This window comes from Patiria miniata, unplaced genomic scaffold (genome assembly GCF_015706575.1).
Source record: "Patiria miniata isolate m_02_andy unplaced genomic scaffold, ASM1570657v1 HiC_scaffold_24, whole genome shotgun sequence".
In the NCBI taxonomy this organism is placed as follows: Eukaryota; Metazoa; Echinodermata; class Asteroidea; order Valvatida; family Asterinidae; genus Patiria; species Patiria miniata.
Genome location: NW_024037063.1, coordinates 13,848,584 through 13,874,243, shown reverse-complemented (window position 1 = coordinate 13,874,243; position 25,660 = coordinate 13,848,584). Strand labels below are relative to the sequence as shown.

General features: G+C 39.7%; 1 protein-coding gene across 1 annotated transcript; it reads left to right on the top strand.

Annotated features, from left to right (window-relative positions):
- Nucleotides 1–380: 380 nt before the first annotated feature.
- LOC119732674 (sugar phosphate exchanger 3-like) lies at nt 381–20,409 on the top strand. Its single transcript, XM_038206308.1, has 14 exons — nt 381–702; nt 1,903–2,017; nt 6,164–6,294; nt 8,907–8,958; nt 10,126–10,271; nt 10,508–10,601; nt 12,212–12,296; nt 14,483–14,539; nt 15,359–15,489; nt 15,838–15,979; nt 16,583–16,684; nt 17,316–17,515; nt 18,648–18,713; nt 19,625–20,409. Exons 1-14 carry the CDS (start codon nt 626–628, stop codon nt 19,709–19,711), a joined length of 1,485 nt encoding a protein of 494 aa, XP_038062236.1. The 5' UTR covers nt 381–625; the 3' UTR covers nt 19,712–20,409.
- Nucleotides 20,410–25,660: the final 5,251 nt, after the last annotated feature.

The following is a 25,660-nucleotide window of genomic DNA, read 5'->3' as shown; positions in this document are numbered from 1 at the left end:
AGACCTTCTTTCGTTGAATTCTTCAAAATGACAGCTTGCTAGAAAGAATAAGTTCACAGAAAGTTTAGTCCCCTTACTATCTTCCAACCAAGTATGTTTTTCAACAATAAGTACGTCAGTTACTTTTTGGATAGCTGCAAATGATGGACTAGCTTTAACAGTGCTTATATCTAGCTATAACCTGCTTTACCGTTACATTTGCCTGACAAAAAGATCAACAGAGGGCGTCCTAGGCCTTGGAAAGATATGCCTAAGCTGATAACAATCATATCCAGGAATCCTTGAAATTGATGTACGTCTCCAATGACCGTGGTGAATCTGTACACATCCGTCAGATGTGGGCAAATATTGATTGCCGGGGGGGGGGGGGGGGGGGACAATACAGGCGCCAGAACAAACAATGCGCGACCGGTTAAATTATAACCCCACACTTGGTAACAGGTGCGCCATGAATTGCCCAATAGTATAGCAGTTAACAGTTAAACGACAGTACAGGGCAGTCACACGGTCTGCACTGCCAGGTTTCAACAGGCAAATATGCAGTGAAGTAACGAGGGATCGTCATTGTAAACAAGGAAACAATTGAAGTTGAGGTTTCTCGTTTTTGGAAGTATTAATAAAAAAAATGAAGAAGCCGGTCGCTACTTGTTGCGGTGGATACACCAAGTACCACATCGCTACGTTTTTCCTCACCTACGTTTCGTAAGTATACAGTAAAGTTTTTGGCGTATATGAGTTTGAATAATGTTGGATACTACAAATTTGTATTACAAATTTGCTATTCATAAGATGGGATTTTTGCGTCGGGGTGACGTAAATCAAATTAGGTTTAGCCCTTCATCGACGTATAAACACTGTATACTCAGTGTGTTACCTCCCGAGTGAAAGTTGGGAAAAAAACATTTTGCTTTAATTTTTTTTTTCATGTTTGCACCACTTAGTTACAATTTCTGTGTCTTAGTTTGAGGTGTGTAAAAAATTACTGAGATGAAAATGCCTGAAAACCGAAATTCGTGATCTTTCTTTATTTCTGGCTAACATTATGCTGTTTTCATTTCATAAGTCCTTTTTCTGATTGTGAGTTGAATTTGAGGAAAGCCTTGATCTCAAATGAATCCTTGGGATAGTTTTGGGGATTTGATTATCAAGTTCGTGTTTCATTTGTTCATGTTTCTTTGATGAAATTAATGTTGATTAAAAAAAAAACAGAAGTTTGGAATTGGAATGAGCCGGATGTTGTGATTTAGCAATTTTATGAGGTTTCTAAGGTAAAATCATCTTAAAATTAAAATATGGGCCAAATTTCGTTTTTCTCAGAATCAGAAAATGTTGGGTTTTTTTTGCGTAGAGCATAAATCAGCTTAAAATAACCTTATTATGCTTAACAAATATTGACTGTGCTCCGCAAATTTCTGGGAATAACACCAGAAAATCTGCCCCTCATAGTCATTTAGAAATGTCTCGTGCTTGTATTCTTGTCATGCCAAAAAGTATTCATTTTCCCAACTTGCTCTTTTAACACTATACACGGTGAGTAAAAAAGATCACAACAAAGTTCAGTGTTCTTTTAGCAAAACGAAAACAAATCACATAGGGATGTGTGTGAATTGTTTTCGTTTTGCTGAAAGAACACAAACCTTTTTTGTGATCCATGGACAGAACTTTTAAACGGTGGTTGTTTTAAACTTCCGTAACTTGAAAAGTATATAAGTGATTTGAATGATTCTTGTACTAAAAAAAAGCTTATGAATTAGGCTTTCATATTCCAGATTTTCAAAGTGCTACATGAAAAACTTCACTAAAACAATAGTCCCGACATTTGGTTTTTTGTTCGTTTTACTCACCCTGCACATGCCAGGTTCTAAAACATTTGAAGTTCTCTCCACCGTGTTCCATTTTCAGGTACTGTTTTTATAATGCCGCGCGGAAGACGTTCAGTAACGTCAAGACGTCTGTTCGTCTCAGCTGGGCACCTCCTGATGAGAACGAAACCCTACCCGAAGGCTATTCAGACCATGTAAGTATTGCTCAATCATTATCAATCTGTCTTTGGTATTATTTTAGTACAGTCTGTTGTGTTAAATATAACTCACAGGGAAGATATGTTTTGCTGCAGATTTTAAAATAAGATATTAACTTAGAATTTAACAAACTTCAAGTAAATTTTAAAATAGTCAAGGATTGGGTTTTGCCCTTCACTGACGTATTTCATAAACACAGTTATACTCGGTGTTGTCCCCGAGTGATCCCACAATCAATTTTTTTCTCACAATCACTCGGGGGCACGCATACTGAAATTTGTATCCTTGTGGAAACATTTCTTTGTTCTCGTGTACTAAAGTTTTCGAGTTTGAAAGTACAGTTTCAAAATGCTCTTATTTTAACCAAAATTAATTTCCTTGGCTGAAATTCGGACTTAATATCCCTTTTCTAAAACTCATTTTGCGACGGATCAACATCCCTTCGAAATTCCTACTTTTTTGAGTAAAATCCATATATCTATTTCGTAAAAACCTTGTGGAGACGTATTCATCTATAGAAATTGCCCTGTGGAGACGTATACAATCTTTTATTCCCTATTGTGTGCATGTCTCCAGAGGGCACGGTGTATCAGATCAACACTGAGTATACAGTGTTTACAAAATACGCCGTTGAAGGACAAAACCCAATATTGAATTAACATCACCCCGACGCAATTCCATCGTATGAATAGTCAAGGAAATTACTCAGTTGGCCCACCTCAGAGCAAAGCAGGTTTTTTGGTCTCATCAGTATTTAAGGATCCGATGTTAAAATGTTTTAAAATATGTGATGCGATAAAGCTAAATGAGTCATTTGTTGGGAATTTTTATTTGAAGATACGGGCCAAAATAGGGCCACTTCATCACATCTCTTGGTGTTCCGACTTCCACAATTTTTGAACTAAAAGATGGTATCAGCATGTGGTTTTCACAGCAGTAATGCTGAGATTGTGCTCTTTTCAAATCTGTTATAACAAAATTGTTGACCAGGGTCGACAAACGACTCATTTAGCTTGATCGCATCACATATTTTAGAGTCCTCTAAGTTGTACTATTAGCTAACTTAGTACCAGTAACGCATTTGTCAAAACATTACATTATGTGTAAAATTAATGATTTTGATTTTTCAGTGGACAAATTGTGAGAAAGTTACACAAAAGCTCACGACAAAAGTGGTGGCAATTTCCACACAATATATCAACTTAAAAAAATATGTATTGTCGTCCATTGCCTCTGGCCCCTTAATTATTGCACTCACATCTCAGGGAGTAGAGTATGTAGCCCAATGCCACTGGGACTATTTTAATGAAATAATTTTGGTCACTTTTCTCTCAATAGTAAACATGCACAACAATATTTTTTACCCCAACTTAAACTCCTGAAATTTCAAAGTAATATCTATTTTGTGGGTAAATATTTTCTCTATCCCTAAAATATTTTAACGCATAATCAATAACTGTGTGCAATTTTGAGTTGTTGTCAAAGTTGAAACCTGATTTGCATATTGATCAGTGGTACTGGAAAACAGCTGGTGCTGATGGGCACTGAAATGAAATGGATTGAATAAAAAACTGCAACTTAAAATATCAAAACTCAGTGAATTCCTATTTGGTTGGTCATATCCCTAAATTCCGCACAGGCACATCTGTGACGTATTTAACACTTAACACAACAAAACAATTAACGCAAAATGAGATTTAACGTTTTCAATTACCGGTAATACAAATATTTTTTTATCGTTCATTTATTAATGAAAATATCCTTTCCAATAGCTTAAATGGAGAAAAACCACATTAGTTTGGGATTTTGGATTTGGCAAACTTACGGCTGTGTTTTCCTCTCGAATTATTTTACTTATAAATTTTATTTCCTCTTTTTTTTAAGCCAATGATCTTTTTCACATATTCGAATCTTTTAACTCATAACAATTCATTCAAATCTTATAACTCCATCGCTGATATGTCATCCCTTAATTGTTCCAAATAATACTTTAAATATGGAATTTAATCAGGAATATATTTTCAAAGTCCTCATCCCACTCAAAAGTCATCTCCAGTTGCTAGGCAAAGACTGAAACTTTTTTTTAGATTTGCCTCACCTACAGACGCTAAGTACACATAGATACCAGAGTGTTTGCACTTGATGGCCTCTGATGACCAACTTAAACAAACGAAGATATCGTCGTGCATCAAACAGACTAGTATTGTCTGTAGGAGGCATAGACATTGCCAGGCATAACAATTTTCTTATTTGAATAGGATTTCCTATTTTTTGTCTCCTTTTATTTCCTATTATCTCAAGTTTTAGCATTCTACTGTAGACATTATACTTTTGGGGTCTGCATGACACTATTTTTCATATTTCCTCCCAAGAGTCAAATATGTCTGCATGGCATAAACACAGTTCAAATTATTTATTGAAATTTTGAGAGATCAATGCACAAAAGATACCAACACACTATGTATGCTATACTCTTGTACCTTTTGTAGCAAGGAGCAGAAAAATCACAGATTTATGAAATGCGTTTCTCTTTAGAATCAGTTGGATTGGAAAAAAAGGTTGAATTTTTACAAGGGCCTATATCTGTGCAGCATTTGTGTGTGCATATCATGCATTCTTTGATATATAGAAGAAAATGAAACAAATCCAAATTATGTATTTTTCTATCATATATGTATCTCAAAGGAAACCTGGTTAGTACCCCATTTATCCTCCTAAATTACCAACGTTGGTAGTATCATTAAGGTGGACACACAAGCATAAGGGTTTTTTGGCTTCTGCCCAGTGTTGTAGTCGAGGCACCAACCAAGTCTCAAGTCACAAGCCTCTAGTCCGAGTCCCGAGTCACAAGCCTCGAGTCCGAGTCACTAGTCACAAGCCTCAAGTCTGAGTCACTAGTCACAAGCCTCAAGTCTGAGTCCGAGTCATGAGTCACTTGTTCTTAGTTGTTCACATGTACACTCTTTGGTACCGGACACGTTTTGGCATGACACCAGGCCCTGGTGCTCATCGTGGAGGCGTAAGGCGTGCATGCGTGGCCCCTGGATACGTTTTTCCGCGGCGCCTTGTTTTGTCTATGGAGTAAAATGAATGCTACGTCCGTCGCACAAATACTTAACGCTATGTTTTTTCGTTTGTTGAAAATACTGTGACTGGAGTCACGAGTCACCAAGCTCGAGTCCGAGTCATCAAGGTCGAGTCCGAGTCTGAGTCTGAGTCATTTTCAAATGTGACTCGAGTCGAGTCCAAGTCACAAAAAAAGTGACTCGAGTCTGCTTCTGCCTAGCACCCCTGAACAATTTAGGAGACCACCACAACAATGGCTCAATGGCTCTAGTATTAGCATAGTGCTCATAAAATGTTTTGGACGTGGACAAATCCATCCTTTAACCTTACCCTCCCCAACTCCATCAAAATTCATCCCCATTTGGGTGGACTTTTGGGGACTTGGTCCTGCAGGCCTGGTGTGACTAAATATTGATGGAGTATGATGGACTTGGGCCTGGAGGCCTAAAGCAAAGCATGCATTGGAAGTATTGATGGATTTTGGCGAACTTGGTCCAGTACTTAGTAAAAGAGTAGGGAGTTAGGGTTAAATATGTTTGCCTCAGAAACACAAGAGTTGTCATAATCCAGACTCGAACAAGCCGATGACAAGAACATTGTAAAATCAAAGGATCAAATTTATGATTGCATGAGCCCTCAGTGGTTTTTTCTCACTGTTGTCAACTTGACATGGGAATTGGTGAACAAAGAAGATTAAAGGACCTTAGTGATTAGTAATGGGGTGAGTTTGGGCAAGTTGAGGATTCTCTTGTGGCAAGCTTTGACAAAGGCTTTCCTTGGGCATCGTTTATCCCTCTTACATAATGACCCTATGACTGACCTGTGATTTGACTTGTGAACTTGATTACAAGTAAAGTTGTAGTCAAGACCAATCGTACAAGTCAGCCACAAGTTTGGTCTATAGTGATGTGATAAATAATGTGGAAGGAATGCCTTTGATAAACTTCATTTAAATAGCTTGTGAGTCGCCTTGTGACGGAATGACTTGTGATTGATATAAACTGTAAATCACTCAGAAGCTATGGTCTTTTGTGGTACTCATCACTTTTTGTCTTTCTCTGTCAATTTTTGTGCAGGTGATTGCCGACAACATCGACCCTTTTCTTGAGAATGCGGATGAAGCTGAGGTGTTCTTCGGCATTCTTGATACCGTCTTCCTGGTCTCTTATGCAATTGGTCTCTATGTCAGCGGAATGCTGGGAGATAGGTATTGTATAATACATACTTAAATCATAGGCGTAGCCATGGGGGGGGGCCCAATATTTTCTAAAGACTGCCCTTTTCCATTGAAGTGCCCTTTTTTACCCCCGAATATTTTTGTAGGAGTGCCCTTTTTTTATGAAGAAGTGCCCTTTTTTTATGAACAAGTGCCCTTTTTAAAACAATTGGTGCCCTTTCTGTGCTAGCTGCCATTCAGGTGCTTTTTTGTTTAATTTGACGCACGTATAGCCCTGAATAGCCCTATATATTGTCCTTTATATTGTCCGCCGACAGATGGTACTGCCCCCCCCCCCTTTTTTTTTTTCAGGCCAAGTGTCTGGGGAGAAAAAAACGGGCTCACATTTTACAACGGATGTGCCCTTTTCAAAAAATGTTACCCCTCCCCCGATCAAAGTGACTGTGCTATGCCGCTGTAAATGGTACAGTAATTTATCTAGCTCTATACATTTAGAATTTTATGCAAATTGGCAAATTCAATATTGGGTTTGCCCCTCACTGATGTATTTATTTAAACACTGTATACTTGATGTTGTCCCACGTGGTCCCAAGTGATTGTGAGAAAAAGAATTTCCGGGTGGGACTCGAACCCACAACCTCCTGCTTACTAGTGCAGATGTCCTAATTACCACACGATAATTGACAAATTATTGATTTATTGATAAATTACATCAGTATGCATTATTCACATCAGTATGCATTATTCAACAAATAATGTTATTTATTTTTCGTAAGTCACATCAATTTTATTTAAACAGTGTTTTTATTCATATTTGTAAATCAACATTCATTCATAGTTTTTTCCCAAAGATTACATACATAGTTATTAACCATAAAGCACAAAACAAATTGTGATGCCACTGTGCTTTTGTTGGTACTTGTTCACATGCCTGTAAGAAGACAAGGTTTTACGCAAGACTCTAACCCATATGACCAGCCACTTACTCAGGGTTCGACCTTAACTCTTTTTTTTTTCACTAGCCAGCCGGGCTACTGAAGCAGACTCTTAACTAGCCCGCGGGCATTTTCACTAGCCCGCATGTTTTTCTTTTATAGAGTGTCTCACAAACAACAATGTGCATACATTTAAAAATTGTTTTTCCTGAGGCAATCTTGTCAGTGTTTTTGATTTAACAGATCTAATGATTTAACCCTAAACAGTTGATAAAATTAGACACAAATTGATACAGGTTTGCTTTCTGAACTTAATGATTTATTTCTTCCTGTCCGTTCATCTTTGCCGAATCCCAATAATTTTGGACTCGCCAGCCGGGCTACTTAAGGAATAGTTTGACTAGCCCGCCGCTGTTTTGACTAGCATTTGGCTAGCGGGCTACCGCAAAAGTTGAACCCTGCTTACTTGTACAGATAACAACTCGTCCACAGAGTAATGTCTTAGCTCATAAATATCCCCTATTTTTTTCAATAAAATTTACATCTCAGTTAAACAAAAGTTCAGTCAGTATTTGTGATAGCCACTTTTAAGTTTAATACTAGTTCTAACCTGTCAGTCAATTTGAGTTCAGTAATTTATCATTTTACAAGTTGTGGTCTTACCCCCATACTACAGACTGCAATAATATTTGTTCTAAGATCAGAACATACATGCTGAAGTGATTAATAACTAATTATGAGTAAGGATCGATTCCAAGCATTAGCAGCTGTCAAAGTATCAATATTTGATTTTAAAGTCATCATCATCAGCTGACAGAATAGTAAAGCCGTTTCTGGCTTTGTATAAGTTATTTATTTTCTATTATATTTAGTTAATAGTTAAGGTTAGCTGGACCATGCATATCATTTTGTCAATGCCCCCCCCCCCCCAAAAAAGTACACCCAATAATTTTTATATTTCTTTGTCCCCGACAGACGCCTAAAATCCAATGAAATTATCCCTTTTCATTTTAAAATAGTTATATCTCAGTTGATATACAACACGTCCCAAAATACCACTTTTTTTTTGCAAGGCTCAAGAGTCAGCGTGAAAACACTTACTGCCATTATTTTTATACCATATTAAAACTTTGAATCTTAACTTTGAATCTATCTCTGGCGAGTATTGATTTGATTTTTAAAAGACTTTTAAAGTTATTTGTGTTCAAATAAAGGTATGTTGAAAACAAACTCAACCGATTTCAAATCGATGATGCGGTACATCCGATGCAAACTCGAGTCACACTTCGAGCATGCTTTTTGAATAGGTACATACTTGCACGTGAATTTCAAAAGAGACTTAGAATAACAAAAACAAAGAACAATATTGTGAATTTATTTAAGGTGTAGTCTACGTGGATGGAAAAGCATAGGAAACACAGAAATTAAAAGGCAACGAGATCGTCACATCATGAACATGATGAAGCATTTCCACATTAGAAAAACTTCACATGGTTGACTTTCCTTGAAATCGGTTGAGTTTGTTTTGACATGCCATTATTTAAACACAAATTATTTCCAAACCCTTTTGTAAATCAAACCAATTCTTACCAGGGATAAAGTTAAGATTCCAAGCTTTAAAATGATGTAAAAATAATTGCGGATATTTTGGGACGCGCTGTATATTAGAAATATTACAAATGAATGACTTATTTCTTTCTTTGACAGGCTTGATCTCAGGAAGGTTCTGGGTGGTGGGATGTGCCTATCTGCGTTTGCTGTAAGTTTTTCTTAGTTCATATTTGCTTCCACCTTTTGCAGCACTTGTTGCCTTTATGACATCACTGCTTTCTCATGAATATGGAAATTCACATTTCATTTGGAAATTCACATTTCATTTGGAAATTCACATTTCAATTGGAAATTCACATTTCATTTGCAGTACAGGGCACGTGTGGTCTAGTGGGCACGTGTGGTCTAGCGGTGGAGTGCAGGATTCATGATCGTGAGGTTGTGGGTTCGAGCCCCGCCGTGGCCATGCGTGTTGTGCCCTTGAGTAAGGCGCTTTACCTCAATTACTCCTCTCAACCCAGGTGTTAAATGGGTACCGGCATTATTCAATGCTGGGTAGGTAACAGACTCGCTGTGGAGGAGGTGTGGCGATCCCCCCACAGCAGCATATGAGTCTGGCCCAATCGCTAATGAAAGAGAGATGGGCACTTTTGCACTGTAGAAAGAAGTACATTTTTATGCATGGAACAGTTTTTTTTGTATGCAATTTTGAAGACATTGTGGGAATACCACTTCATCACATCAACTACAGGGTGACCCCCAAAAATGCAACCCTGAAACATTTGCCTTTTTTTTCAAAAACGTGATCTGTGAATTTGTATATCAAATTGAAGCTGTGTGTTTTTTTCTTTCAAATACTGAAAAAAATCATGCAAACAGCTCATTGGGTTGCTGAGAAATTGCCAATTATGTAAAAGAAGTGATTTTTCATCCTTTCCAAAGGTGCTTCAAACAGTGAAACCTGTTTCTGTAAGCCCAATGTGCAATTGTCATTTATTTGTGCAACTTCTTTAATATTTTGACATATTTATGATGCTGAAAAGGTTTAAATAGAACAAAAAAAGATGAGATACCTTTTCAGTTGGAACTTTAAAACGGTGGTTGTGTTTAAAAGTTCGTAACTTGAAAAGTACATGAGTGATTTGAATGATTCTTGTACTAAAAGAAGGCTTATGAATTGGGCTTTCATATCCTAGATTTTGAAAGTGTTACATTCAGAACTTCGCTAAAACAATGGTCCCGACATTTGGGTTTCGGTTTTTTGACTCGCCCTGTATACCCAATTGCCATTAGACATACCTGTTTTTGTCTCTTTTTACAAAATGAAGTTAATTGTGTACTCTCATTTCTAAAATTGTGTTATTTTTTGGGCTAGATTTTTATGTTTGGCTCCTTGAGTGAATGGATAAGTCTTTACAACAAGGCATACTACATCGTCTTCTGGATACTCAACGGCCTACTGCAGGGCACCGGCTGGCCAGCATTAATTGCTATCATGGGAAATTGGTTCACGGAATCCAGGTGGGTACCAGGGAACTGTTTAGTGAACAGCTGAAAAAACAAATTCAACATATCTTACGAAGTTGTAAATGGACTTATGATGTACTTGAGACCATGGACTTGAATGCAACACTGCACTGAGTTAAAATGCAAGTTGGATATATCTTCCTCTGACATTAACTTTCAGAATCATATTAGCCATATTTGAATAAGTTAGAAATAACTTTGGTTTTGTTGTCCTTTTTTTGTGACTCTAGGGGCTTGGTGTTTGGTCTGTGGACATCCTGTCAGTCAGTGGGCAACATTCTGGGCTCCATTCTTGCAGCGTTAGTGGTGAATCAAGGCTATGAGGTTAGTACTCACCAATTCTTAAAGCTATAGTCCATCATTTGCAGCTATCCGAAAAGTAACTGGCGTAATTATTGTTGAAAAACATACTTGGTTGAACGATAGCAAGGGGACTAAACTCCCTGTGAAATTATTCTTTCTTGCAAGCTGTCATTTTGAAGTAATCAATGAAAGAAGGCCTTTCCAACGGTGCGTCTTAAGACGCACCGTAGGAAATTTAGATTAGTAGTTTGTTTTGTTATTCGGCGAACGGCGTGCAAGCATTGGCTCGACGCACACGCGGTTGCTATAATTCGTCAAATCAGTGCGCGACATCGCATATAGCTGCAATTCAAAACAATTCAAAACATGATTCAGCAACTTTTGGTTTGAAGTTGAGATCCTAGAATGGTGTTTTTCTCGGAATATACAGCTGAAGCTGAGCTGAAAATTCATCAGGTTAGTTGTTCAGTATCCTTCATTAGTTTTGAACACTTTTGTTGCTTCAAACGAACAAAATGCACAAATTACAAATGATGGACTGTATCTTTAATATTGACAAAAGGATTATTCGCACTATTGGTTTTCAAAACCCGGTTGAACTCACCACAGGTCCATCTTGAGCTGAACTTGGTCTAATCAAACTCAAGTCAACAAAGCATAGCGTTCACACTAGTCTGCACACAGTTTGGCAGTGGATTTGGGATTTTCTACATTGGTAGAGCTTAAGTGTACTTATGTAGATCGCTGGACCTATGTGGAAGCCATGTTGGATTATTATTGGCTAGAATCGAGTTCTGGACATTTTGGGGTTCAAACCAGGTCTAATACGGAGATTTTTGATAGTGTGAAAGGGCTTAAGAGTGACAGACATTTTATCTGCACCTTAGGAAGTGCTGTAGTCCAATACTTTATTATATTAAAATTGCAAGTATGAGTGCTATTCTATGGATATGGATGCTAGTATAAGTTAGCGTACAGAAACAGTTATGACTGATACCCAGGAGCGGATCGGGGGGGGGGGTCCACAAAACAACAAACCCAGCTCAGTCAAAAAAAAAATTTCCATAGAAAAACATGAAAAAAAAAAAAACCCTGGTCTGACACCAAATATTTTTGTGCTGGTAATAACGTCCATCTTTGCACAAAATACGGACAGAGCCAGCTTTGGTTAAAGGGGGTATATGTACACTTTTCTGACATATAGTGTTAATGATCGTCGGATTTGAACAGTGCCCCCCTCCCCCCCCCCCCCCCCCCCCCCCCCCCCCCCCCCGCATTGATTTTTGGAGGCCAAGTGTCCAGAGAAAAAAACAAAATCCTGTCTACATTTAAGATTTTTTGGCCGATGAAAACCCCCCCCCCCCCTGTGAAAATTCCTGGATCCGCCCCTGGATACCACATCAACCCTGGGTTTAAGACCTGATTATACAGGGACCATGATTATTACCCCCAATTTTTTCTAACTCCAAATCACCTCCCCCCCAAAAAAAAATTATGTAAATTTAAATAAAAACAGTTTTTGTTCCCAACGGAACTGATGTTTTTCCTCAACACCACCCAACTTTCAGTTTCCGTCTCCTTCAAAACAACAATTAAACTGCTTATTAACATTGCTATCTTCATTTCTGCAGTTTGCCTTCCTGACCACAGCTAGTATTCTGTTTGTTGGTGGTATCATTATGCTTCTTTTCGTCGTTCCATCACCCAGTGAATTAAGTAAGTACGAAGTCCTCCACTTTACCATTTGCATCAATCCATTTTAAACTCGGGCGCAGTCTAAAGCCGGCCTCGGGTCGACCTTGTGACGACACAGATCAGTCGGCGACTGACTTTTCAGGATCAAGCTGTGCCTGAGCTACGACCATCATGAGTAAATCAGTGGCCGATTTACCGCGACCTGAGTGTAACTGAAGATGATCGGCATCATTCGGTGCTAAAAAAAAAATCAACAGTCGCAAGAGTAGAAAAATTCCAACTTTCTGCGACGCCAGAGAACGCATTCCAGACGGGCAGGAATCAATCGCAGTCGACCTGTGTGAAATTACAACGTTGCATGTGCATCCGGATCATCTAAAGCTGGCCTCAGGTCGACCTTGCGACGACAAGATCAGTCAGCGACTTACTTTTCAGGATCAATTAACTCAGTCGCCGATTTTTTGCAACCTGAGTGTATCTGCGACGATATTAAGACAATCAGTATCAGTCGACGCTAAAAAAAATCAACAGTCGCACTAGAGTTGAAAAATTTCAACTTCTGCAACGTGTTCCGCGACCAGCACTCGATTTCTCAGTTTTGTGACCTGAGCATAATTTTTGGCTTGATGCCGACTGTTCCGTCGTGGCGCAAGCAAACCTGAGGCCGGCTTAATTTGTTTATGAATCACCATCGCGTCGGGGGTGATGTCAGCATGGTTGCAACTATTCTGTGCCCAGATGATGCTTGATAATCACACGATTTCTCAGTTTTGTGACCTTGCGCAAGTAAATCGTCGGTCGACCTGAGGGCGACATAATAGACCGATACAGAAAGCCGTGCCCTATGGTGTTTTGACCAGTCACAGTGGTCATTAACGTTAGATTTGTGTGTCCAAAATCCAACATGCATGCAGGTGTGTATGACGCGCGTAGCTGGAACATAAAGCGTGATATTGGAGAGGCCTACGTGTTGTTGCCCATGAGCAGGGTGGGCGGGGCTTATAGTATACAAATATTGAGTGGCTCAGCGTGGAATGGGAGGAATATTATCGCAAGGTAAAGTCTGGACTTTTCCATTTCACGAGGCGAAGCCGAGTGAACTGGAAAAGTCCAGATTTTACCGAGCGATAATATTCCTCCCATTTCACAATTTAAAGCCGCTCAATATTTCTTTTATATAACTGACAGATCCTTGTCATTTGATATATTAACTTTTATTTCAATACAAAATTGGTGGAAAATGTATTTCTCTCTTCCAAACCACCCCTTCACGAAAATGTTTGAACCCAACACTGTAGCGCTGGCTCTTTGGAACAAATACCGCGTCATGGAACAAGCATCGATCCTAACTGTTCAATAGTATTTCCCATTCCCCATGGGCGGATAGTACTTTTTGAGCCCCAGGAGGGAATGGCAGTAATAACGAATGTCATGTGATGTGAGTTCCACCAATCAAATGACAAGGATATGTATGTCGGTTATATAAATCAGTCTATCTATTGTCTCTGCCAATGAATTTGTCAAAACCTATGCACGTCTGTTATCTGAATGTTGTTATGAATGTTTTACAGGCAGGGTGACCGTTTTAGCCGATTTTCGGCTAACTTTGACAGATTTTTATGTTAAAAAAAACGAGTTTGACAGAAAATTTGACAGAATGTATTTTTTTGGCAGATTTCTGGCAGAAGTCTGCAAAAATGGTTATTTGACATAAGAACATATAGCAAATTTGAAAAAAAATGGTACATTTGTTTAAAAAAAGCTTCAATATTTTCAAACAAACCCTTGCATAATGGGACAGGTTGGCTGGTGTAGGTGCTGAGGTCAACTGGGAACCGGACTTCGTCGTGATGACACAACCGCGTTTTACCTCAAATTTACGCAATAATTTCTTAACATTTTTATGTGACTATAGATTGTTTATAATGTAATTTGAACCTTAATTAAGGCAATACTACAAATCTGCATGTGATTTTAAGTGTTTATAGTGTATTTCGAGTAATTCTGAGGAATTTGGCAGATTTTTGATAAATCTGACAGATTTTTGAAGTGCATTTAGCAGAATTTGGCCATGACCTTACGGTCACCTTGCTTACATGTGGTATAAGGCAATTTGAGACCAGCCATTTCAAGCTGAACATTTTTAACTATTCAGAAAATTCGTTGTTAACCATTTCTGACTTCTTGGATGTTTTTTGTTCCTCCAGATTTACCAGGTTCTTTTATGGGCCTGGGAGAAACAGATGAAACTGAATTGAAGAAAGGTACACATTGTAATTCCTGTGGTTTTATTCTTATGTCAGGAACAAATCCGTTATGAATACTTCAAACTAACTTTTGTATGTGCTCGTGGAATGTACACTTTCATCGAAAACAGTGAAAATCCTTGCAGAATTTCTTCATAAAGTAACCTGTCTGATTTTATCAATGGAAGTAGCAAGCTTGATCCAGCCTCAGCGAAAACAAGCTTGAAACTCAGTGTTGCACTGGAGTCCATCACAAGTCAAATCACAAGTAAATCACAAGTCCAGTCAGTGCAGTCACAAGTAAATCACAAGTCCAGTCACAAGTAATAGTGGACGAACAACAACAAACTAATGCCATATTATCCCATTTCATAGCCTTGTGATGGACTTGTGATTGCCTTGTGATAGACTTGTGATGGCCTTGAGATAGCCTTGTGATAGACTTGTAATTGCCTTGTGATAGACTTGTGATGGCCTTGTGATGGACTTGTGATGGACTTGAGATTGCCTTGTGATTGCCTTGTGATTGCCTTGTGATGGATTTGTGATTGCCTTGTGATAGACTTGTGATAGACTTGTGATAGACTTGTGATAGACTTGTGATGGACTTGTGACTGGACTTGTGATACACTTGTGATAGACTTGTGATGACTTGTGATATACTTGTGATGGACTTGTCGTGGACTTAGTATGGACTTGTGATTTACTTGACTACAACATTGCTGGGATTCATGCTTGTAAAAATAATATGATGTCCATGACTGAATCTGGCCGAGTGGCTCTAGTTTACTATACCTTTACTGGAACACATTAGCTGTTAGCTTTCAAATCTCTCAGATTTCTTATCCACAGGTTCAGATGCTACTGATGAAGACGATGATGATGATGATGTACGCAGCACCGCCAGCGTGCAGAGACCTCAAGCCATTGGTTTCTGTCATGCCCTGATACTACCTGGGGTAGCATTGGTAAGTCTTCATCTCAATTTCTTGGCTGGTGTGTAACACATGCCCCTGTGGGTAGTGGCTTAAAGGCAATATACAGCATTTGCAAACATCAAAAAACAAAACTACCAAATTATTATGAAATACCTTTCTGGAATTTCTGTGAATAATAGTCTCAAGGATCCTGTAAAATCATGGCACCTGGTGTGCTGTCATTTTCAAGAAAAGTGGAATTTTTGTATCAATTTCCAACAATGGTCGGCTGTCCATCATTGGAAAAAAATGGCTTTTTTTTCTCAAAAATAACCACCAAATAACCACCAATCGGGTTACAATCGCGTGGTTGATTTATTTTGTCATCCTTGTGTTTAGTTTGCACTTTGCTACGCCTGTCTGAAGCTGGTCAACTACGCCTTTTTCTTCTGGCTCCCTTACTACCTGAGTAACACCTTCCTATGGACGGAAGTAGTGTCGGACCAGATGTCCATGTTCTACGATATTGGGGGAATCATTGGTAAATAAACAAGAATATATAAATATAACATGGTCTGAGGGTGGATAGTTGATATTATAGCACCTCACCCGCAGATTCTGTGTCTTGATTGGCCGAAAGCGAGTCACATGTTACTTTCTAATTTTGCTATCTTTCTGTGCACGGCCAAAAGTACTATGCGCATAGCAACCAAAGTACTATACCATTAGCAACCAAAGTACTATTTCCACGGCGTGGTATTTGTGTGCAAATGCATGCTGATGTGCGCGTTGCGTGTACGGTGCGTATTATTCCAAAGAGAGCGCGCTGCAGACTTGGGTTCAAGCTATTGGAAGTTGACAAACAAGTTCCCAAGGAGAAGCCGAGGGAACGTGTTTGTCAACTTCCAATCAAGACTTACAGCTGGGATGGGATTGTCACTAGTCACCCCACCCATTAGCTTTCAATGTGAAATTGGAATTAAAACAACGTCGATTCCAGCAGATGCCATATTTAACTGATTTTCTATTGGCTTGTTTTTCTGGAAAAGATGAAAGTGTACCAGTACAACCTAGTAAGTTCCATTGAATTTATTAAAAAACTTGGTCAATTTTCTTCCTCGTTTTGTTTTACTTTTACTTTTAGGAGGTGTGTTTGGCGGTTTGATATCTGATCGTATAGGTGTACGCTCGCCAGTTGTTGTAGGGATGCTGGTCTTTTCCTACGGTATTCTATTTGGATACAGCTGTAAGAAATCTTCTTTTTAAATTTCCTAATTGATTTTCAAGTGATACTAGATCAAAATTAATTTTGTTTTTATCCAAGAGTAAATAATATATTGGAATCATCATCATGCGTGTATACTTTTCTTTTATAAATGTTCCCCAAATTTCTGAAAATTTTTTCAAAGTGCACTTACATACCTAAATGTGCCCCTTTTTACTCTTGCATAGGGACCAACATGTAAAAGTTGTATCAGTAGCAGATCTAGAGGGGGGTTTGGGGGTCACACATCCCCTCCCCCCTCCACCCACCACGACCCTGCCCCCACCCCCAGCCCCACCCCTCACCCCGTTTAGCCGCTGACCAACGTTATGATACTAGTAAAATAGGGCCAAAAATATTAAATGGAATGCTAAAGTTCTTAAATTTATTCTCCCATTGCCTTAGAATGCAGGAGAAAGCATCAAAAACTGGCTTCCAAAAAGAAATTTGGGCAAGCCTAGCAAGGCACGCCTTTATTCACCCACCCGCCCCCCCCCCCACTTCCATATCAACCCCCCGCCCCTTTCCTGAAAGCTAGATCCGCCCCTGGATATGAGCGCTATAAGAAATACATATTTCATGTATTATTATTATTATTATTGTGTTATTACAGTTTGTCCTAACAGTTACATTCTAAACGCTGTCCTGCTAACGTTGGTTGGCATATTCGTGAACGGCGTAGCCCACGTGATCAGCTCTGTGGTAGCAGCTGATCTGGGCCAGCAGGACGCCATTAGGGGTTGCCGGGAGGCCCTCGCCACGGTAACGGGAATCATCGACGGGACAGGAACAATGGGGGCTGCTGTAGGCCAGGTGTGTAATGGCTGACCAAAAAGAATTCGTTTGTAACTGTCATGAATTGTGTTCGAGAGGAATTTCACTTTTGTTCATCTATTACGTATGTTAATTTACTTGCTCTTCATGAACAGCAGAGGAGGCTTTGTGATTACTTCTGAAAGTCCATGTGGGTGGAACACTGTGTGCGTGTACTGGGCCCAATTTCACGGCGCTGCTAAGCACAAAAAAATTGCTTAGCACAAAAAAAGTCTGGCTTCAAAAAGCAGGTTATCAGCCAAAACTCCATGTGATTTTCATGCTAAGCAAACAACAGCTGAATACTAATCACAAGCAATATACATCACATGGAGTTTTGGCTGGTAACCTGCTTTTATAAGCCAGACTTTTTTTGTGCTAAGCAAATTTTTGTGCTTAGCAGCGCCTTGAAATTGGCCCCTGGTTGGCGCGTATGTGGAGTACGCACGGTTTACTTATGAGGCGTTCTGGCAAATGAGAGTTCAAAATGAGGGTTTGCAGGTATTGTGAAAGAGAGTGAAATTCTCCGTACAATACTGTTTTGTTGCACCTCAATTCCGTTAACAAACTATGGCTGCTTAAACTTTGCATTGATCGACAAGTCAAACAAGTAAAACATTGAGAAAAAGGCCTTTAAAGTTTGAGTTTTGTATTCGTGAAAATGAAAGATGGCAACTGTTTTTCCTTTAAAACACTTTTATTCCACATATTTTATACTATTATATGTAGCAGACATATCAAATATGAAATAATATGAATAAATCTGAATAAATCTGAAAATTGAAAAAAAAAAAAAAAAAAATTCATTTTTGTTCCCACTATGGTTTGTGCCCAGTTCCGTCTCACATTGCGAGAACGCCTCACATTTGCCTCAGTGCTGTGGGTCAATATACCAGACCAGACGCCTCTCGTTTTATTCTGTATGTGCTCAAACTGTATTGTCTTCGCGTGAGCATCAGTCGCCTCCCGTAATGCATTCAAACATCCCTCTCAAAGGTCTCCCCCATTCTCCCTTTGTTACCATTCCATTTCAGAGAAATAGGATCTTATGTCCTTGTGCAAGGCACTTTACAAACATTTGTACTATTGTCTATGAAGTATTTTATGTCTCTTCTCTCGCATGTACATGTAGATCATCGTACCAGTTCTACAAATGAACTACGGTTGGCCCTCTGTGTTCTACTTCTTGGCAATTATTGTAAGTATCATTTTGTTTTCCTTTTACAACATATTTTGGAAGATTGTTTAATGTTTCTAGTACTATTAACAAACATCCATATCTGCCCTTTTAACGCGTATCTTTTTCACCATTGGGGAGTCAGGTTGACGTAGCGGTACTTTCCTCGCCTTCCACCGCTGTAACCCGGGTTCGAATCCCGCCTGGGCCAACATGTGGATTGGATTTTCAGTCCCTGCCTGATTCCGTGGGTTTCCCCAGAATATTCCTCTGGGCTTTTCCTCCCACCTCTAAAACTGTAACTTCTTCTCATTGTCTTCTCTCCACAGGTTTCTTCAGGCTTGCGAGCTACAGTGCCTAGGGCGCTTTTGAGGAATCCTTGGTTTCATTGCCAGAAAGAAATAAAATAAAGTAAATAAAATCATTTCAACCAACAAAATTATTATTATTGTTATTAATTATTATTAATTATTTATGGCGATGAAACCAAGGATTCCTCAAAAGCGCCCTAGGCACTGTAGCTCGCAAGCCTGAAGAAACCTGTAGAGAGGAGACAATGAGAAGAAATTACAGTTTTAGAGGTGGGAGGAAAAGCCCAGAAGAATATTCTGGGGAAAACCCACGGAATCAGGCAGGGACTGAAAACCCAATCCACATATTGGCCCAGGCGGGATTCGAACCCGGGTCACAGCGGTGGAAGGTGAGGAAAGTATCGCTACGCCAACCTGACTCCCCTGTGGTGGTTGCTAAATTGTAAAAAACCTCAATTGACAATTCAGTCATCTTAAAAAGAGTTAATTTGATTGAATATAATTTGGAAACATTGTACGTGTGAAATCTAGTCTCCATTTTCAAGTTATCTTGGCAACTAAATTTGTATTATTTTCTTTGTTGTATTTCAAAGATATGTGCATTGTTTTCTTTCATTGCAGTCGATAATTGGAACTTTTTTCATCTTGCCAGTATTTGTGAAGGAGCTAAAGAAATTGCACAATCGGTCAAAGTACCATGAAAAGTAGGACTTGGTCTGTAAAAGCACCCAGAATCTGAACAGTACTCTGCAGCATAAGGTTTAAAGATATATCGGAATTATTTATTCAATTTAATAATTTAGATTTTCAGTGATGCAGTGGGAAAAATGAATTCACTGATGCATGTGTACAGCAATAGAATATTAGTTATTATGTGTAAGTAATTTTTTTATGTTTCATTTACTCAAATGTTCCTTTTTCCCCTTGTCTTCAACTTTTTCTACAGTCTTCTGTTGTTTGCTCGTACTTTGGTTTATTTCTTGTTTTTAATTTTGTAAATGTCCGTTGCTTGGATCGATGCATGTGTTTACTTCAGTGTATCACTTTGAACCCTGTTTGTTTGTTTGTTGTTTGTTAGGTTGCTTGTTTGTTTGTTATTTTTTTGCAACAAAGCCAAAGCAATAGTGCCATTAATTGGACATGAAAAGTAGAATATATTAATTCTTAAGTTGTATGTATTACATGTTGTATTGCAAAGATATGTTAATTATTTTGTTTTATACATGTAGTTGGGGGCCGTATCATAAGTCCGACGCCTCATAGGTCCAACGTCTCATAAGTCCGAAATTTTTGACTTATGAGGCGTCGGACTTATGAGGCATAAATTCTCATAGATCCAATGACTCAAAAGTCCGACGACTCATAAGTCCGACAATGGACAAACGCTGTTTCGGACTTATGAGGCATCGGAGCTATGGACGTCGGACTTATGAGGCGTCAGACCTATGAGGCGGAATAAATAAATTTTATGCCTCATAAGTCCGACGCCGCATAAGTCCGACACCTCATAAGTCCAAAATTTCGGACTTATGAGGCGTCGGACCTATGAGGCATCGGACTTATAAACGGACCCCTGTAGTTCAACATACATTAGCAGCTGTACTACATTATGTTACTCTGTATTTTTATTCCCTGCTGAAGCCATAAAACCATAGAGTGGGGCAGTTTTGGGCAGTACAGGGACTATAGGGATTAAAGGGAAGATACAACATCACAAAATACCATACTGGATTGTTAGGGAATGACAGTCTACAGCATCCTGTAAAATCATGGCTCCTGGTGTGCTGACATTTTCAAGAAAAATGGTATTTTTCCAACACTGGTCGGCCGACCAGCGTTGGAGAAAACTGGCTTTTTTGAAAAAACTGCTCCTACTTTTTCATAATTAGTTATTCCGCGTTTTCTTTGCAATTGATTACACAACTGTGAAGGGGTACAAGCCTGCTAGACTGATTCTCTGACCTTACAATTCCCCAAAGTCTATAAATTCTCCATTTCATCTTAAATGGGGTCAGGGAACCAGACTACAAGAACATGAAACGAGTCATTTTAACAATATTTGCTTTAAACATACTAATCCTCCGAATCGATTTATTTCTGAAAAGTGCAGCAAAAGCAAATGTTGTACTTTCCCTTTAAGTCAGTGTGAGATTGATGTATGGTTAGCCCTTGACATAGTAAAGTGCAGTTTGTTCAGTGAGGACGATGTGTGAGTTAAACATGGTGCATGTTACTCTATGCCCTGTATGGTAAGCTCAGGTTAAAATAGCATTTGTATGTATATTTATTTTAAACTGCAGTTTTCCATTATTACAAATATGATTGAAAAAGATCTTGGACATAGATATACTACCACTTTTTTTAGGTCAAATATGTTTGCCTTTTAGGTTATTGGAGGTGATTTTTGAAAAACCATAGTTTAAAATTTGACATTTTTAAAGATATATAACGAATAAATCTACTCTTTATTGTTTTGTTTCAAAGAAAATGTTCACTGGTCAGTTAAGAACATAAAAAAATTTTAAAAATTGATAACAGTTGCATATCTAGGAAAATTGCCTAAATAGGAAACATATTATTTTAGTTTGTGGATGGCAGTCTGGAAAAACAAAAAGTAGTATTTAGTTTCAGTTGAACTAACAAAGTTGTGAAGTTTGGTAATTAGTTCAGATTAGTTAAGATTATAACAGTCTTCCAGATATTTTCAGACATAGTTAAAAACCAAAAAAGTGTTAAGTTTGAAAGCTAAAGAAATGTTTCCAGGCAGAATTTCACTTGTTGCACCAAACGTATTTAACCTCCCCCCCCCCTTCCGACCCCCCCCCCCCCTTAAAAAGTAATAATAATGTAGGCGTCCTTAAGTGAGTTAAAATAAACACTGCATTTTCAAGTGACACATAATTTGTCTTGATCTTTTATTTTCTTCCTATAGGCCTGTTAAAATAATTGAAAAAAATGTTGCATCCTGTCGCCACTTTTTTCTTCATATATCATCTCAATGAAGGTCAGTCGTTGCAAAAATGATGATAAGACATGAATCTGTGGCTGAGAAACATTTCCAATTTTGTTAGGAAATACTTAGAAAATGTTTTTGACTCTCCATAGTACGGTGGCCCACAACTGTCACGGCAAAAGCAAAAGCGCCGCGGCAAGCGCAAAAGCGCCGCGGCAAGCGCAAAAGCGCCGCGGCAAGCGCAACAGCGCCACGGCAAGCGCAAAAGCGCCACGGCAAAAGAAAAAGCGCCACGGCAAAACAAAAAGCGCCGCGGCAAAAGAAAAAGCGCCACGGCAAAAGAAAAAGCGCCACGGCAAAACAAAAAGCGCCACGGCAAAACAAAAAGCGCCGCGGCAAGCGCAAAAGCGCCACGGCAAGCGCAAAAGCGCCACGGCAAGCGCAAAAGCGCCACGGCGAAAGCAAAAGCGCCACGGCGAAGGCAAAAGTGCCACGGGTTTATTGGGAAGGGGCGTAATCATACATGCCGCTACTACATCAAAAAATAAAATGGGAAGGAGAATGGCCGCCACCAGGAATTCTTATTAAGCACAGAATTTAATTCTTTGAGAAGTGATTTCATGGCTGAGAAAATAGCAAGGCCAAGGAAAACCGGTCAGGAAATAAATCGTCGATATTAATTTGTTGTAGGATAATTATTATTCCAAGAGAGTTGCTGCCGTGAATCAGAGTTTATCAAGGAGTGGGACTCGCTATCAGCACCATCAGGGCCGTTCCTCTTTTCTTTACATTTCTTGGGATGCAAATAATTACGAGGACGGGAGGCTCTGTGAGCTGATGCATTTTTTTGAAGAGTTTTTTTCCTTCCGACTAGCATGCAGAGAAGAGTTCCGTTAATTTGAGACTTAGTTCACCCATGGGCGTCGCGAGGGGGGCAAGGGGGCGCTCCCCCCCCCCCCCCCGGAATAGCACACAAAAAAGGAAGGGGAAAAAACTGAGAGAAAAAAAGAAAAGAAAAAGAGGCGCGAAGTCATAGTGGTGTAAATTGAATGAGTTGGGGGGGGGGGCAAAATGTCCCTGCCCCCGTCTAAAACTGAGAAATCGAGAATTTGTTCAGAAATACAAGAATTTTTTGGGAAAAATATGTTTTGCCCCCTTTAGAAAAAATTCTGGCGACGCCCATGAGTTCACCGGTGTGTATACCAGTGTAGGCACACAATTGAGCTGCCCAGAGTTTGGATATAGAATAAGAAAGAAAGAAATTAACTCAGAACCTAGAACTCATTGGCCCACCCACCCCCGGCTCAAGAAACCAACAAGCCGAACAAGACCTCATGATGCTTAGCGATAGCGATGATGAGTTGCCCTGTGGACAGTCTTCCACATCATCGCAGAATCAGCCTGCAGGGCAGAAAGAGGGCTTGTTTCCGGCATCAAATAGTTCCGTATTCACTCGAAACAAAGCAAACGGCTCTTTTCAGAGCCACCAAATTTTCATAGAAGAGCTTAGAACTGTGCATCTCAACGATAACACTTCTCCTTTGTTTAGTGTCTCTCCCTTACCCCCCCCCCTTTTTAAGTTAATTTCTTTCTTTCTGATTCTATATCCAAAGTCTTCGCCTGTGTTACGTTCCTTACATGAAATCCACGACCTAACCTCCTCTGTCGAAAGCGTTGCAACTGTCTAATAGAACGATCCATTTCTCGATTTGTGAGTTATCTTCAACTCAGTCGTGTTTATTGGGAAGGGGCGTAATCATACATGCCGCCACTACATCTAAAATTAAATGGAAAGGAGTATGGCCGCCACCATGAATTGAGAAGTGATTTTATGGCTGGGAAAATAGCAAGGAAAACCGGTCAGTGCAAGCAACGTTCAGCGAAGAGTTTTGAAATTCCCGCTCTCTGGGAATTTCTAACCTAATGGGCCCGCGGGCGAGTTACGTGTTGACAAGCCTTACCCACCCACTGCCGCAGCCCTGCAGGAGAGCCTTAATCGACTTCCTATAGATGTGTATGATATACTGAAAAAGAAAAAAAAAATTAACTCATACACTCTGGGCAGCTCACTTTCGTGCCTACACTGGTATACACACCTGTGAAAAAAAGGCTCAAATTAACGGAACTCTTCTCTGCATGCTAGTCGGAAGGGGAAAAAAAAGTTTTCAAAAATGCATCAGCTCACAGAGCCTCCCGTCCTTGTAATTGTTTGCATCCCACGAAATGTAAAGAAATGAGGAACGGCCCTGATGGTGCCGATAGCGAGTCCCACTCCTTGATAAACTCTGATTCACGGCAGCAACTCTCTTGGAATAATAATTATCCTACAACAAATTAATATCGACGATTTATTTCCTGACCGGTTTTCCTTGGCCTTGCTATTTTCTCAGCCATAAAATCACTTCTCAAAGAATTAAATTCTGTGCTTAATAAGAATTCCTGGTGGCGGCCATTCTCCTTCCCATTTTATTTTTTGATGTAGTAGCGGCATGTATGATTACGCCCCTTCCCAATAAACCCGTGGCACTTTTGCCTTCGCCGTGGCGCTTTTGCTTTCGCCGTGGCGCTTAATTTGCGCTTGCCGTGGCGCTTTTGCGCTTGCCGTGGCGCTTTTTGTTTTGCCGTGGCGCTTTTTGTTTTGCCGTGGCGCTTTTTGTTTTGCCGTGGCGCTTTTTCTTTTGCCGCGGCGCTTTTTGTTTTGCCGTGGCGCTTTTTCTTTTGCCGTGGCGCTTTTATTTTTGCCGTGGCGCTTTTGCGCTTGCCGTGGCGCTGTTGCGCTTGCCGCGGCGCTGTTGCGCTTGCCGCGGCGCTTTTGCGCTTGCCGTGGCGCTTTTGCTTTTGCCGTGACAATTGTGGGCCACCGTACCATAGACTTTGCACACAACGGCTGAAGTGGCGTCAGGTTGTAACATTTTTTTCCAAATAATTTACATGTACAAGTCAAATTTATCTGAGCACTTTGTTTCTGATTGGGATCTGGGTCTTTGTTTTCATAGAGTTTTAGGTGTTATTTAGGGTGCTAATAATTTCTTCTTGAGACGGGGTTTGAGCTTTTGTGTATTTCGATCAAACGAGCCCTTTCACAATAATGCATGACTGATGCGCGAATATTCTTACAGTTTAGCCTGAAACTTTTGTTCTTTAATTTAAGACGTATGGTGGCGCCCTTTACATGCTCCGTTGGGAAGATTGGTTGATGGTCTGCTGTATGTAGTACATCTTGACTGCATGACTGAGGTCGCGTGGCAACTAACTACAAAAACTTTTGCGGCAACACCACCGCCTGCTTGTGGTTGACCAAAAAATGCACGGTTTTATGAAAAGTGGGAGGGGATGGGTACGATAACGCAATTTCAAGTTCTCTAAGTATGTATTTCTTTTTCTTGTCTTTATTTCTTTTTGCAAGCAATAATTTTTTTCGGGGGGGGGGGCAATAAAACCAAATTTCCCCAATTTGTCTGAATAACAAATGCCATAACCAGAGAACATGATAAAATGCTCTAGACCTACGTCTGTACTCGTTGCACCACAGCTAGTCAACCAATGCGTTTGCTGCCCCCAATATATATCTCAAGTATTGGTGTGTGCAAAGAGCAAGACCTTCACGGGAAGGGGGGGGGGGGCAAGGTAGGGCAGGGGCGTAACCAACAAAGAGGTGCATGGCCAAAATAAAATACGCAACAGAAAAAAACATTAACGATTAC

Bases quoted from the DNA above. Each gene is read 5' to 3' on its own strand.
- LOC119732674 (XM_038206308.1), top strand. From the start codon at position 626: ATGAAGAAGCCGGTCGCTACTTGTTGCGGTGGATACACCAAGTACCAC. The intron at 6,295-8,906 runs GTATTGTATAAT...TTTCTTTGACAG, and splicing joins AGCGGAATGCTGGGAGATAG to GCTTGATCTCAGGAAGGTTC. The intron at 15,980-16,582 runs GTAAATAAACAA...TTTTACTTTTAG, and splicing joins CGATATTGGGGGAATCATTG to GAGGTGTGTTTGGCGGTTTG.